General features: G+C 49.1%; 1 protein-coding gene across 7 annotated transcripts in view; it reads right to left on the bottom strand.

The window, feature by feature from the left end:
* Window positions 1–3,220: 3,220 nt before the first annotated feature.
* The window catches only part of LOC109742082 (ATP-dependent DNA helicase At3g02060, chloroplastic), a 50,660-nt gene continuing 38,939 nt past the window's right edge, over window positions 3,221–14,941 (bottom strand). For 3 of the 7 annotated variants that reach the window (XR_006662502.2, XR_012181827.1, XR_006662504.2), the window contains 2 exons: window positions 3,808–4,196; window positions 3,221–3,716 (listed from right to left, as the gene is read on the bottom strand). Coding sequence is in view for 1 of the 7 variants with exons in the window: in XM_045227785.2 (XP_045083720.1) it covers window positions 3,672–3,716 (45 nt within the window). In the remaining 6 variants the exon portion in view is untranslated. The remainder of the gene's footprint in view (window positions 3,717–3,807; window positions 4,197–14,941) is intronic. The other 4 variants (XR_012181826.1, XR_006662503.2, XR_012181825.1 and 1 more) reach the window with 3 other exon arrangements.

Below are 14,941 nucleotides of genomic sequence, written 5' to 3'. Positions count from 1 at the left end.
TTAGCCAGATTCATGGCTTCACGCATTAATTGAGTGCTCATCCTCACGATCTGTTCGGGCGTTGCCAAATGTAGAGATTGTTGAGCATATGATAATGACCAGGAAGAAAATGCGAAGTTATGGTTGTTCACAATGCATGACTCTTTATCACATGTGAGACTTCACGAACATGCATGGTCGTGACATTGTGGGCGATTTGGCACGCCCGTCGAAAATCAGTTTATGAACATGCGTTTCAATCCCCCTTGTCAACACACGTTCATCAAACGCTTCACTAAATGCGGAGCTTGGTGCTCTTGCTCCAAAAGCGGCACCCAACGCTTCATTGCGGAGCTTGATGCTCTTGCTCCAAAAGCGGCACCCAGATTTCCCAAGGCACCGATACAACCCTCCTGGGTTTGTCCGCCTTCGGGTATATTTAAATTCAACGTACATGGAACTACATCTACGCATGGAGACCCCGGAGCGATTGTATTTGAGATACATGTATTTGATAGTTTAGGATTTATAATCTATCTTCTATCTTATTTCTAGGAGAAGCGTCTTGCCCTCTAAATCTTGTATTTAATATATACTTGCCTCAAGGCTCAATAATACAACCCATCAATTCCACCAAACCTTCCCTATCCCTTCTAACATGGTATCAACCTAACCGATTCACCCCTAACCGCCGCCCGCCGCTCCCGCCCCGTGCGCCATCCCTGGGACGGTCGGCCTCCATGACCACCGCCGGGGGCCCATACCTAGGTTTCGTCCGCCGGTCATGCTAACCGACTGCCCTAGAGAGTATTTTTCTTGAACCCTTGCTTCGGGTTTTTATCTCTCCCGCCGGTCATCTTGATCAGCGTTTTCTTTTTGGTCTTCCGATCTAAGATCGGTTTGTCGCTCGCCACCGCCGTCGACCCTCGTGCGGCTCTACTCCAACACCGGTGCGACCAGCCGGCTTCTTCATCGACCCGGCGGCCTCGCGCGACACGCGGCCTCTCACTACGTCGTCCATGCATCTGCCCGCCCGTCGCCCTACGCCAACCGTCGCCGCCGTACTCCGACCGGGACTCCTGCATCACGAACCCACCTTCGCCGCGTATGTACGGTCGAGTGTGCAAGCTATTGCGTTCGCCGCTTCGGGCCTAGCCGCTCGGGTGCCGCTGTTGGGTTGGCCACTCGGACATCGCTGCCTAGGTGCCGTCGGCACTGTGTTGGCCACCCGCGCGTCGCCCCTGACGCACTCGTCCGCGTGTCGTCCTACGCCGGTTGTTGCCGCCGGCTTCAGCTTGAAATCCGCCACCACCCGCCTCTACCAGGCGGCGTCCCCGACCTCGCGCGCGATCGGATTGATCACCCGCCCGCCGCCGCGATCCGCCTCATCTACACCATGCTACTGACCTGGCCAGTCTGTTGCGCGCGCCTCCGCGGGTCCCATGAAGATTGTCCCGAGTACAGCCTGCCTCTACACTGGTCGAGCATCGGGCTGCCGCGGGTCGCCCATCGTGCCGCAGCGCCGGCACCCCATGGTTCTCCCTGCGGCTCCACCTCTCGCGTGTCGCTGCTGCGTCGCCCCTTCGGGTTGTAGTGCCACGACACGCGGTCCTTGCCGCCGCCCTGAGGCCGTCCCCGCGGTTGCAGCGACCCGTGCTTCGTCGCTGCGCCGCCCCTTCAGGCCATAGTGTTGCGGCCCGCGGTCCCGCCGTCGCCCCGACCCGCCTGCTACCGCTGTGTCACCCCTTCGTGCCATAACGCCGCGGCCCGCGGTCCACTTTGCCGTCACCGTGCGTTGACTTCCCGTGGTACGCGTTGCGCCGCCTCCCTCGGCGCGGGAACACCACCATCTGTGTCTGTCTTCGTCACATTGTTGGGTTCTCCTCGCCTACTTCGAGCACCGCCGTTGCGCTCCGAACCTAGTCGCCGCCTCCTCAGGCCGCCGCCGCTGCAGCTCGTTCACCCGAGACGCGCCACCAGTCCACCCCCTCCGTCTTCGTCCAGCACCAGCTCGTCACCAGCGTCGCCGTCATCTTCCCCGACCACTTCTTCTACTCCGATCACTATTGGCGACATCAACCCCGCGCCGCTTCGCGCCGCAACCGTCATCGAGTTCTTCTTTGCTGGCCCCTCCTACTCCTCGACATGGCATACAGGTCGTGCAGGTCCCTCGTCTACGCATACCCGATACTTGCAACACCGATGCGTGCCTTCGTCTACAACGTGTCCACGGGCCTGAAAACCTGGTGCGGCGCTTCGTCAACTTCGTCTCCGTCCGTCTACGTATGCCCGGTGCTGGCAACACCGATGTGTGCCTTCGTCCACGATGTGTCCCCGGGATTGGCAAACCGGCGCGACGCGTCAACAACGTCTTCTTCTCAGCGCACCACCTCTTCAACACCATTGCGCCCATGACTAACACAACACCTCCTTGCGTCTGCGGCTCCACGGCGACTTCCTCGACACCGGCTACCCCGACTCGACATTGACCACGATATTCTTCGCACGACTACCTCGACCACAGCTACACCATCCTACGCTCTCGGCTACCTCGACATGGGCACAAAGGGCTATCACCTCGCTTGAGCAACTCGTCGGCTTCCTCTACATTCAACTCGTCCGCGACGCGACACCGTCCACAACGCTCCCGCTATGACTGCAAGGGGATGTCAACCCATCGGCTGCTATTCTCTCCAGTCTGACCGTCGACGACGCTCCTGTTGTTCGCAACGCTACTGCTACAACTGCGGGGGGTGGAGGGGTGTTAGAGATATATTTAGGATACATGTACTTGGTAGTCTAGGATTTGTAATTTGTCTCCTACCTTATCTCTAGGAGAGGTGTCTTGCCCTCAAGTCTTGTACTCAATATATACTCGCCCTCGAGGCTCAATAATACAATCCATCAATTCCACCAAACCCTCCCTATCCCTTCTAACAGAGCTGTTTGCCGGAATGATAAGGAAAATTTATGGGATCATCTTCGATCACCTGGGCAGGGATTTCAAACAAGACGATTTTGGAGACATTAGCAGTGCGTGAAGCATTGGCCCTTGCTGATGATTTAATGCTAAAGAGGATTATGGTTTCGTCGGACTGTCTTCAGGTAGTCAATGACATAAAGGCAAACACAGGAGATGCCTATGAAGCTATACTTAGGGAGGTCAGGCTACATGCACAAGCTTTTGAGGAGTGCAATTTCAGTCATGAGAGCAGATCAAGAAATCATGAAGCTGATAGTCTAGTGAAAATACTCTTTGTACCTAGACATAGGTAGACATGTGTGGCTACTTGAGCCGCATGACACTGTAATCATACCTCTGGAATGAGTTAATCAATAAAGTTTTAGTTCCCCTAAAAAAAAGAGAAACCAACCCTTCGCTGAATCAAAGGGAAAGTAATCAATCACTCAATCTCCCCGCCTAATACAGCGCATTCTGATTACTAATCAATCACTCAATCTCCCCACCTAATACAGCGCACTCCGATTACAAAACTATACGTTACCAGTCATGAACCCTATGCACCTGTTAGTCACAATGCTGGATTTTCTCCATCAGAAAGCCTCAGAAGAATCTTGGAGATCTTCCCTGCAATAAGAATCTGAACCAGAATTCTTTAACGCCATTGACGAACAGCATTTCAGGATATCAATTGTGCATCACACCAGCCACTGCTAGCTAAACAAAACTGTCAGTGGATGCAGAAATGCAGTTCACGCCTTTCCATTTGGGCATCCTGAAAATTTTCCCAAGGAAGTCAGATATCGAATGCCATATATGAAAGTACTGAGGACTGGAGGAGAATCTGGAGCTTTAAGGTAATATACCAGTTAACGTATAGGTATAATCTGTCACACTACACTTTCACAGATTTTCTTAACAATGTTGCATATTATTGGTACACATTTGCCTGAAGTGACAATACCAACACACCAATGGCTGATTAATTGCCTGAAGTGACAACACCAACAAAAGAAGAGACCGTCCCATGGCCAATTAACTGAAAATTGACCGATTAATTGAATATCTGTGTCTTGCCTTTTCATTTTCTCGAACATGAATAGTTCATTCCAGGTTATAGTGCTTGTCATAACCTTCATTTCAATCAAAGAATCTAGTATCTCACAAGGGCTGGCATTATTGCATAGCAATCCGCTAAGCAATGAAAAAGCCAGTTCAGAAGTAGTGTGTCTGGCAGATTGACCAGAAGTTCAGCCTACGAAATAGCAAACCTGTTAATAAGGTAATACCTGGAATAAAATATTTAAATTGGTAGAGATAAATTCAAGTCCTGAGGTCCCTATCTTTGAGGCTCAGGCTACTTTCACGCCTGCACTTTAATCCTAGACAATATAACCAATGTGAAAGGATCAAAACCATCTTTCTCAATGATTGACTGCTAATAAAGATCCTAAATTTGTGCTACGCTAACATAGCCATGTATTCCTTCGAATAACACGACATACACCTACGAATTAATACCCTCTGTCCTAATCCTTCAAAAATCGCATGCACTTCTGCGGAATGCTAAGGCGAAGTTCTTGGTGTGGGTATCAATCAGGTTCATCAGGCAACGCTGCCGCACCCCATGAGTGTCGTCTTTGTGTACTATGGCTCGACTGAAGCTTTTCATTACTCCAGCAAACAATTAGGTAAGCTAAAGATTCATAACTCCCGACTCTTTTCTTTGTTCACTGTTCACGAAGATGAAGCAATTTGGAAATCCGAATAATCCTCAGTCTAGTTTTTTTTCCGATTCACCAGCAGGTTAGCATGATCAAGTCTTCAATTAATGACTCGGACTAGCACGAAACTATGTCTCCAGCCACGGCAACACCAGTAACCATTTCTGCATCAACTTTGAGAACATCGATGTTCGGAATTTCCCCTCTGCCATTTTTCACCATTTTGAAACAGCCGGTATGTTTCTTTTTGCTATAAAAACCAATATTCGATTATTCAAAATATTAGTACTAGGTCCGTATTCAAATGAATATCTCTCTATGCTCAACCTCATCTCTAGGATCACTAACTCCGCACAAACTATTATAAAAGAAATACAATCGATATACTCCCTCTGTAAAGAAATATAAGATCGTTTAGATCACGAATATATAGTGATCTAAACGATCTTATATTTCTTAGTGATCTAAACGATCTTATATTTCTTTACAGAGGGAGTATCATTTATGCTGCTAAGGGTGTGTTTGGTTGTAGTCAAATGATAGAATGGAATGGTTCCGTTTCACTGTTTGGTTGAAGGAATGGAACAAAAACTAATTTGATTCACCTCTCTTGTAAGAATGGTGAAATTCTCATATATACATATGACGTACAATTGGAACAAGGATGTTGATTTTTATATCCAATGAAAAGGTTAGAAACAAAATAAATTTAACGCTTTTAGAACTAGTAGGGGTGGAGGTTTTCTCAATGAACTGCATGCATTAGTCCCTAAAATCAATCCAGATGGGTGAGATGGAGAGCTCCATGGTTGCAGCCGCTACTCCTCTTCCCTACTGCCAGGGCCGCTGCTCCTTTCCTGTGCTTTCTGATGCGTTGCAGCCGCTGCTCTAATCCGAGGCAAATCGGCAACAAAATCTACCGCTCTGCTCTTTTCAGGCGTGATGAAGGACTCGGAGCGGAGGTAGTTCACACCACGTCATGGCTTCCTTGGCAAACACCACCGCCACCGCCGGATACCATCTCGCCGCCCACCTCGCTCGTACCAGCCACCGTACCTGCTCACTCGCCGCGCTCCTAGTCCACCGTCAGAGAGAGCGAGATCCATGGGAGTCGCCGGCGCAGGTGGAAGATTGAGAGGGGCGGCGACGCTGAGATAAGACGGGGTTTGGGCCTTTGGGGTGAGTGAATCATGGGAGGGGTTGAGATCAAAGAGCCGTTCCGCGTGATTCCATCAAATCGAAGGTACGAGCAGGTTCCGCATATGGAGGGAATATGCCGTCCTCTGGAACGAAGGGGTTCTCGTTCCTCGACTGAACCAAACACGAGAATAGCCTATGGGGGCGGGACGGACCCGTTATGTTCCAGCTGATGACTCGGAACCAAACACACCCTAAAGCTACAGACATGCATGATGTACGCAAGGAAAATCAAAATCATGTCATGCATGATACCATACTCTAGGCTAACCATCAACATATCTAATGTTAGTCTAGAATATAACATTTTCTTTCTTCAAAGCCCAGTAACCCACGGTGTACCTTTCACACTCAATGATCAAACTACGAAATTATTTTGTCTCTTGCACTTGGATGGTCCAAAACCGAGTACATGAGGTGAGGAGGAGGTTAGCCTTGATGGGCAGGTGGTGCCTCGGAAGTCAGAAGGACACCTTTCGATATTTGGGGTCAATGCTGCAGAAGGATGGGTGTATTGATGAAGATGTGAACCATCGCACCAAAGCCGGATGGATGAAGTGACGCCAAGCTTCTGGCATTCTCTGTGATAAGAGAGTGCCACAAAAGCTAAAAGGCAAGTTCTACAGGACGGCGGTTCGACCCACAATGTTGTATGGTGCTGAGTGTTAGCCGACTAAAAGGTGACATGTTCAACAGTTAGGTGTGGCAAAGATGCGCATGTTGAGATGGATGTGTGGCCACACGAGGAAGGATCGAGTCTGGAATGATGATATACGAGATAGAGTTGGGGTAGCACCAATTGAAGAGAAGCTTGTCCAACATCGCCTAAGATGGTTTGGGCATATTAAGCGCAGGCCTCTAGAAGCTCCAGTGCATAGCGGACGGCTAAAGCGTGCGGATAATGTCAAGAGAGGTCAGGGTAGACCGAATTTGACATGGGAGGAGTCCCTAAAGAGAGATCTGAAGGATTGGAGTATCACCAAAGAACTAGCTATGGACAAGGGTGCGTGGAAGCTTGCTATCCATGTGGCAGAACCATGAGTTGATTGCAAGATCTTATGGGTTTCACCTCTAGCCTACCCCAATTTGTTTGGGACTAAAGGCTTTGTTGTTGTTGTTGTTGATGATGGTCCATGTAGGATATGACAATGGAATGTGATTGGTTCCACTACTACAACGATTTATTATTTTTTATTATTTGCACTAATTTTGAGCTGGCCTTTTTGAACTAGATTTTAAAACCAAACAGAATCGAACAAACTAACATTTTTCACCATGAAAGTTACTACGTGCCACAGGAGTAGGATAAATCCAAAAAAGAAAAATGTTCATTGCATTTATTAGTGGACAAAATACCTAAAGCAAGTTAAGCAAATAGAAAGTAGTCCTCAAAGAAAGAGGATCATCCATGCTTGTAGCATATATAGTCTTGATAACCTCACTTTATTAATTAAAAAAGACAAGTAATGTGATTTGTTTGAATTATACTCTCTCCGCCCAAAATAAGTCTCAACTTTAGTACAACTTTGGTTTTGGGACCGAGGGAGTAGCTAATTGTAAAACTACCTAAGGCATGGAGTAGATGCATGTGTGCATGCCTAGTTGGTGCAAAGCCCCGGAGAAGTGAAATTCTCTCCCAACTTAAGATCTTGGCCGGCGGAGGGAAGTGTCCAATGACCGCATTTTCCAGACAGACGTCAGGGCGGTTGGGCGGGCAATTTTGGGTTCTATCGTCAGACTCCGACAAGAACACCGAGAGCAATATCACTGACATGCATCTGTAGAATCCTCCTTGTTAGAATACTATTTATATAGCCATGTAGCCTTGTGTATTTACCCTGCTGTATAAGGGGTTTTCTGCATATCCTACACCTATACATGTATATATACTGGCCTATGGACTCATGGGAATAAAAGTTGCATATTTCCTAACATGGTATCAGAGCCTTGGGGTTTTTTCGCACCCACAACTTGTGCTCTCCCGATCCAATCTCCCGCCGCCGCTGTCCTCCGCTGGCCGGCCATCACTGTTTCCTGTGGCAACTCCGTCAAATCGCCCCGCCCTCCCGCTGGATCCCGCCCGTGTTGCCTCTGCCCAGGTCAACACTACCTGCAGGAGCGGCTGCACACTTCTGTTGGACAAGGCCAGGAGCAGCTGCACGCGTTGGGCAAGGCCACGAGCAGCTGCACATGTCCGCTAGAGGTCTCCGCTCTGCTTGTACGCTCAGTTCCGCTGGTCTCGTGCAGACTGTTGCTACTGCTCGTGCCGCCAGCTTTCCTAGGGATCCATCTGCCTCCCCTTGGTCCTATCGGGTGAGGCGTGAGCATTAGCCGCTGCTAACTCGTTCCTCCAGTTGTTGCTCGGTAAAAAGAAAAAGAACAAGAAGTGATGTTTTCATCGGGTCCGCATGTCCCTCGTTGTCCGCTGACTCCTGGCGGTGTATTCTTCACCACTCCTGTCTCGCACATGCGCCGTTCCTCGATGCTTGATGCTCGTTCGCCTGTGACGTCGCCCCCTTCGACGTCTTCTGCAGGCTGTGCCGATCGCTCTTCTGCGGCTCCTCCCGCGACCTCCGCATAGGGTGATTGTCGCTGTACACCGACTCCTCTGACGACTTTCATCGGTGAATGTCGCTCTTCCCCGACACCTCTCGCGACTTTCACCGGTTGTGATGGTGCATATGACTCCATTGGCTGCGCCTCACACATGCGTCTTCCCTTGGCATTTGGTGCTTGTCTGCATATGGCGCTGTCTCCTCCACCAGCCCTTGTGGACTCTACTGGTCATGCTACATCGCCGCACCTAGCGGCTTCCACGGGTGGTGGTGGCCGCTCCTTTCCTGGTGCTACTGCGTCGACTACTTCAGTTGAGTACTTCACTAAGGAGGAGATTGCGCGGCTTCGCGCTTTGCTGATTGCCTCTAGTTCTCTCTTGTCAACCTCTTAAGTTGAGCCCCTGACCAAGCAGGACATTCTATGGCTTCGATGTCTGCTAGCTCCATCTTCCTGTTCTCCATAGATAGGTTCTGTTAGTTCTGCTACTGTCTGGCATTGTGAGACCACCTTCTACACAAGCAGGTACATCTCCATGGATTCTTGATACTGGAGAATATTTTCATATGACTCATGATTCATCCACTCTGTCCTCTACTCGACCTCTCGATTCCCTGTTCATGTTCTTACTGGTGATGGTACCTCTCTCCCAGTTACTGGTCGAGGCATTCTTAGCACTTCATCTTTTCATGTTCCTGATGTTGCTCATGTTCCTCGACTTACCATGCAACTCATTTCTGGTGGCCAGATTGTTCACTCTGGTTGTCGTCTCATTCTCAACTTTGACTCTTGCTCCGTTCTGGACCACCATACTAGTGCTGGCCCTCGACGTCGTGACTCTCAGGGCCTGTGGGAGCTTGACTGGCTTCAGCTTCCCTCCGCTGCCACTGCCGCCAGCCTCTCCCCTGCGGTTGCCTTGTCTACCAGCTCTTTTCAACAGTGGCATCATCACCTTGGTCACTTGTGTGGCTCTCGTCTCTCATCCTTAGTTCAACGTGGTCTTCTTGGATCCGTCTCCAGCGGTGTGTCTTTAGTCTGTCAGGGTTGTCGGCTTGGTAAACAGGTTCAGTTACCTTATCCTCGTAGCGACATTGTGTCTCTGCGCCCTTTTGACCTTGTTCACTATGATATCTGGGGTCCAACTCCCTTTGCCTCGAAAGGAGGTCATCGCTACTATATTATCTTTATAGATGATTTCTCTCGATACACCTGGATATATTTTATGTCTTCTGGTAGTGAGGTGTTATCTATCTATAAGCGTTTTGCTGCTATGGTTCAAACTCATTTCTCTACGCCTATTTGTGTGTTCAGTGCTAACTCTGCCGGAGAGTATATCTCCAAGATGTTGCATGGAGTCCTTGCTGAGCAGGGTACTCTTGCCCAGTTCTCATGTCCTGGTGCTCATGCTCAGAATGGCATTGCTAAGCGCAGGCATCATCACCTTCCTGAAATGGCTCGTGCATTGACGATCGATGCCTCTCTTCCGCCTCACTTTTGGGCTGAGGTTGTCTCCACTTCCACCTATCTCATCAACCTTCAGCCATCCACTACTCTACAGGGTGGCGTTCCTTCCGAGCGGCTCTTTGGCTGTTCTCCTGATTACTCGGCGCTTCATTTGTTTGGTTGTGTTTGCTATGTTCTTACCCCTCGTGAACGCACCAAACTGTCCACCCAGTCTGTCGAGTGTATCTTCTTAGGCTATAGTGATGAGCATAAGGGCTATCGTTGTTGGGATCCTGCTGGTCGTCGGATGCGTATTTCTCCGGATGTGACTTTTGATGAGTCTCGTCCCTTCTACCCGCGTCCATCTTCCTCGACCTTTTCAGTGGAGGGTGTCTCTTTCCTCACTTTTCCTGACATACCTATCACTCCCATTGAGCCCTTGTCTCTCTATCCTACTGCCCCTACTTCCCCGACTATTGGACATCCGACATCGCCATCTCCGATTGTTTCCTCACCTCGCTTGTCACATGATTCTGCACCTTCATCCCCGGTGACTTCTCTGTCTCCGTCACCTGAGTCTACCCTGATGATTCCTCCTGGCATTCTTCCGTCATTCTCTCACTTTTATACTCGTCGTCCACATGTTGTGGATGCATTTACTGATGAGCCATCTACTTCTGATGTGCCATCTTCCTCCTCCCAGCCTACTTATGGCTTGCGTCCTTGTCCGCTTCCGCCTGTTGATTGCCTTGGTTTTCCAAGCGCTAGTGCTGCTGTTCTTGAGCCGACTTCTTATTGTCAAGTTGTTGCTCATCCCGAATGGCAGTTTGCGATGGCAGAGGAGCTTGCTGCTCTTGAGCGCACTGGCACGTGGGACCTTGTTTCTCTTCCTCCCGGTGTTCGTCCAATCACTTGTGTCTACAAGGTTAAGACTTGCTCCGATGGTTCTCTTGAGCGCTACAAAACTCATCTTGTGGCTCGTGGCTTTTAGCAAGAGCATGGTCGTGATTACGACTTTTGCTCCTGTGGCCCATATGACCACTATTCACACACTTCATGTCATGGCCTCTGTTCGCCACTGGTCTGTCTCAGCTTGATGTTAAGAATGCCTTTCTTAATGGTAAGCTGCATGAGGAGGTTTACATGCAGCCCCCACCTGGGTATTCTGTTCCTGATGGCGTGGTATGCCGTCTTTGTCGCTCTCTCTATGGCCTTAAGCAAGCCCCTCGCACCTGGTTTGAGCGTTTTGCCTTTGTGGTAACTGCCGCTGGTTTTTCAGCGAGTGCTCTTGATCCAGCGATGTTTGTCCACCTTTCAGCTCGTGGTCGGACTCTTCTTCTTCTCTTTGTGTATGACATGATCATCACTGGCGACGACCCCGAGTACATTGCCTTTGTGAAGGCCCATCTTAGTGAGCAGTTTCTTATGTCTGATCTTGGCCCTCTTCGCTACTTTCTTGGGATCAAAGTCTCTTCTACCTCTGATGGCTTTTTTATTTCCCAGGAAAAGTATATCCAGCATCTTCTTGCTCGTGCTGCTCTTACCGATGAGCGCATTGTTGAGACTCCCATGGAGCTCAATGTTCACCTCCGTGATACTAATGGTGACCCCTTGTCTGATCCGACACGTTATCGTCATCTTGTTGGGAGTCTTGTCTATCTAGTTGTCACTCGTTCGGATATCTCTTATCCGGTCCATATTCTGAGTCAGTTTGTCTCTGCTCCCACTTCAGTTCACTATAGTCACCTCCTTCGTGTTTTCCGATATCCCCAGGGCACGATCTCTCACCATCTGTTCTTTCCTCGCTCCAGTTCCTTACAGCTTCATGCCTATTCGGATGCTACGTGGGCTAGTGATACCTCAGATCGCCGTTCACTTTCTACTTACTGTATTTTTCTTGGTGGTTCTCTCATTGCCTGGAAGACCAAGAAACAAATTATAGTTTCCCGTTCAAGTGCAGAAGGTGAGTTGCGAGCTATGGCTCTTTTGACGGCAGAGGTGACTTGGTTATGGGGGTTACTTCAGGACTTTGGTGTTTCTGTCACTACACCTACTCTGCTATTGGTGCTATTAGCATTGCGCGTGATCCTGTGAAGCATGAGCTCACCAAGCATATTGGTGTTGATGCTTTCTATGTGCGTGCTGGTGTGCAGGATCAGGTTATTGCTCTTCAGTATGTGCCTTCCGAGTTACAATTGATGGATTTCTTTACGAAAGCCCAGACTAGAGTGCAGCATGGCTTCTGTCTCTCCTAACTCGGTATTGTTTATCCACCATGAGTTTGAGGGGGGTGTTAAGAGTACTATTTATATAGCCATGTAGCCTTGTGTATTTACCCCGTTGTATAAGGGGTTTTCTGCATATCCTACACTTGTACATGTATATATAATGGCCTATGGACTCATGGGAATACAAGTAGCACATTTCCTAACACTCCTCACCTTTGGCATCGCCAATATCTTTGCTGGCACCCTCCCAATGGGTGTGTGACGCAGTGCGAATTGGCTATTCCACAGCCAATGTCGCCATGATGGACATGATCCCGGTGTCCGACCCTGCTTGGTTCATCACATCGTCATCTTGGTCAATGGCAATCGAGCTAGATGCGGCACATGCTCTAGTTCGCGTGTCCTTGCTGGTCAGAGAGCTGGTGTGGCTTGATCCCCAATGTTGTATTTCCGACGACAATGCTCGAAGAAGAGCTTGAGCTGGAGACTTGGACAATTTTTTAAGGGAGCAAGACGACACGGGTAACGTGCAGGACCGAGGCTTCATCGTCGGCGTCAACGACGATCTCGTCCCATCGGCAAGTACATTTGAATTCTCTAGCTCCCTCGATCAGGCAGATGGCCAAGCACATCCCAAGCTTGATGGTTTCTCAGGTAGGGCAGACGGCCTAGCCCACGCCTCCTCTGCTAGCCGAGCTGCAGGGTAGAATCCCCGACTTAACTTCGCCTCATTGGTCGCATCTGATGTGGGTCGACAGGAGGCATGTGTGCATCGCCAACGACCATGTTGTTCATCCTGGGGTTTAGCACGCCATGTAGAGGTCAAGCTCCGTCTATCGTGAGATTATTGAGCTTTAAGCCCATTTCACTATTTCCAATAATTCCTAGGAAACTCCATAGGCCAATGTGGCCCATTCATGCATGAAGGGAGTGTAGAAAGTTTAGTCACATCCCGGTTCCGGAGGGTGTGTTGGACCAACATATAAGGTTGGTTGCCTCACACACCGTTAAGAGCTTGAGAAGAGGACACATACACGCGCGCTCTTCCTCCTCCGCCTGCCTCACCACGCCTCGCATGGGTGTCGTGTTTCGTGATCGAGCCGAGCCATGCTAGGACCTATGCCACGTGTGCGCGTTGTCTTCTTTTTGTCACGCAAGAAACAAATCGAAACATTTTGCACTAATGGAAAACTAAACTGAACAATTATTGGGATATTTCTCTCCATCTCCTCATTAGTACTTTTAGTTCCGTTTTCAGACTCTATTAGAGGCCGCTTCCCTTCCATAGACATAGCCACTTCGTCTTCTATGTGTCTGCCTCGTTCCAGAGCCTGCCTACCGCTTTCCCATCTCACTTCTCAGCGTGCACCACAAAATGAGACAGCAGCCCTCTTGTGATCCTATACAAGAGGAGCGATCAAATCTTTGGGGAGTGCTCTCGCGGGATTGTTGGATTCTTCTCTACAGTGCTTGTGCACGACTACTACCCCGATGGTAGCGACCTCTTCAGCAACATGGTTACCGATGTGTCTGACTCTTCTTCTACCGCACTTGTTCTTTCCCCTTATGCTAGGGATTGTTTCTGGATTATTTGTACTAGCAATTGGTCTGGACATTGTGCTTTTATCGTACATGCCTGATTATATGTCTAGCACTTTTGCTCATTCAGTTGTCATGTTTAATCTGTTTATCATGATTTATCTATAGCATTTTTGGATTAATTTGAAGGGGAGCCTTGGCGCGGCGGTAAAGCTGTTGCCTTGTGACCATGGAAACCGCCTCTTGCAGAAATGTAGGGAAAGGCTGCGTACTATAGACCCAAAGTGGTCGGACCCTTCCCCGGACCTTGCGCAAGCGGGAGCTACGTGCACCGGGCTGCCCTTTTTATTTTTGGATTAGTTTATATAGAACATTGCTCAAATATTCAACATCTGTAATGGTAGATCGTCGAGCTTACGCATCGGTGCTCATGTCAGATCAGGTATCTCGTATCTGCAGATGCCAGTGATGGTTGTGGGCGGTGGGCCCTTCCTCACATGGCTCCCGACATAGATGGACAAGGGGGTCGCGGTGACACGTACATTGACAGCTCTCGGAGTGGCTGCTATGGCCCTCGTGGGGGCTTAAATGGCCAGGGAGACCATAGTAACATGCTCCCCTACCAACAACAGCGAGGCGAGTTCTACAGCGATGGAAGTTACCCGGAGGAAGAGGTGACAGACACACGCTCTGCGGTGTAGGCTACATGACAAGGCAGAGGTGGCCACTCCAATGAGAGTACTGCCTATGCCGATGGTTGCAAGGGAAACAACGGCGGTGGCGGCTACAATGGCTATGATGGTGGCCAAGGTGGCGGGTGTGACCATGGAAACGTAAACCGCTAGAGTTCGGCACCTCCATTGATAGCTACGGTCGTTGTGGCAACTCTGGCGCATACCTGGGCTATGGATTTGTCGGTTAGTTGATTCTCGGAAAGTAGTCCAACCAACTAAGCTGAAGCTGGAGAAAAAGTACCAGTCTTACAAAGAACCAAAGGCGCCAACTTGAATTTATATATATATATATATATATATATATATATATATATATGACCCTTCCATCTCTCAAAGTTATAGCACTATGGGGTATGGAAATAAATGTTGCACTTGCTTGTGTGGAGTATAAAAGTCTTGTCAAGAGTAGTCTTGTCAAGGGGAGCATGTTCCCAATTTGGAATACTAAATTGTATTTGTGATGATATAGATCTAAGATAATCCAATCTCTTGGATTTGTGAATTCTTGATAATAAAGGAGTGGCCAAACCGTTTGATAACTTAATTATGCTATGGCCAGCAAGAATGGAAACTTTATAGTCT

The sequence above is a fragment of the Aegilops tauschii genome, chromosome 4 (assembly GCF_002575655.3).
Source record: "Aegilops tauschii subsp. strangulata cultivar AL8/78 chromosome 4, Aet v6.0, whole genome shotgun sequence".
NCBI lineage: Eukaryota > Viridiplantae > Streptophyta > Magnoliopsida > Poales > Poaceae > Aegilops > Aegilops tauschii.
Note: the sequence above shows the minus strand (reverse complement) of the source record. Positions and strands in the feature narration are given on the sequence as shown.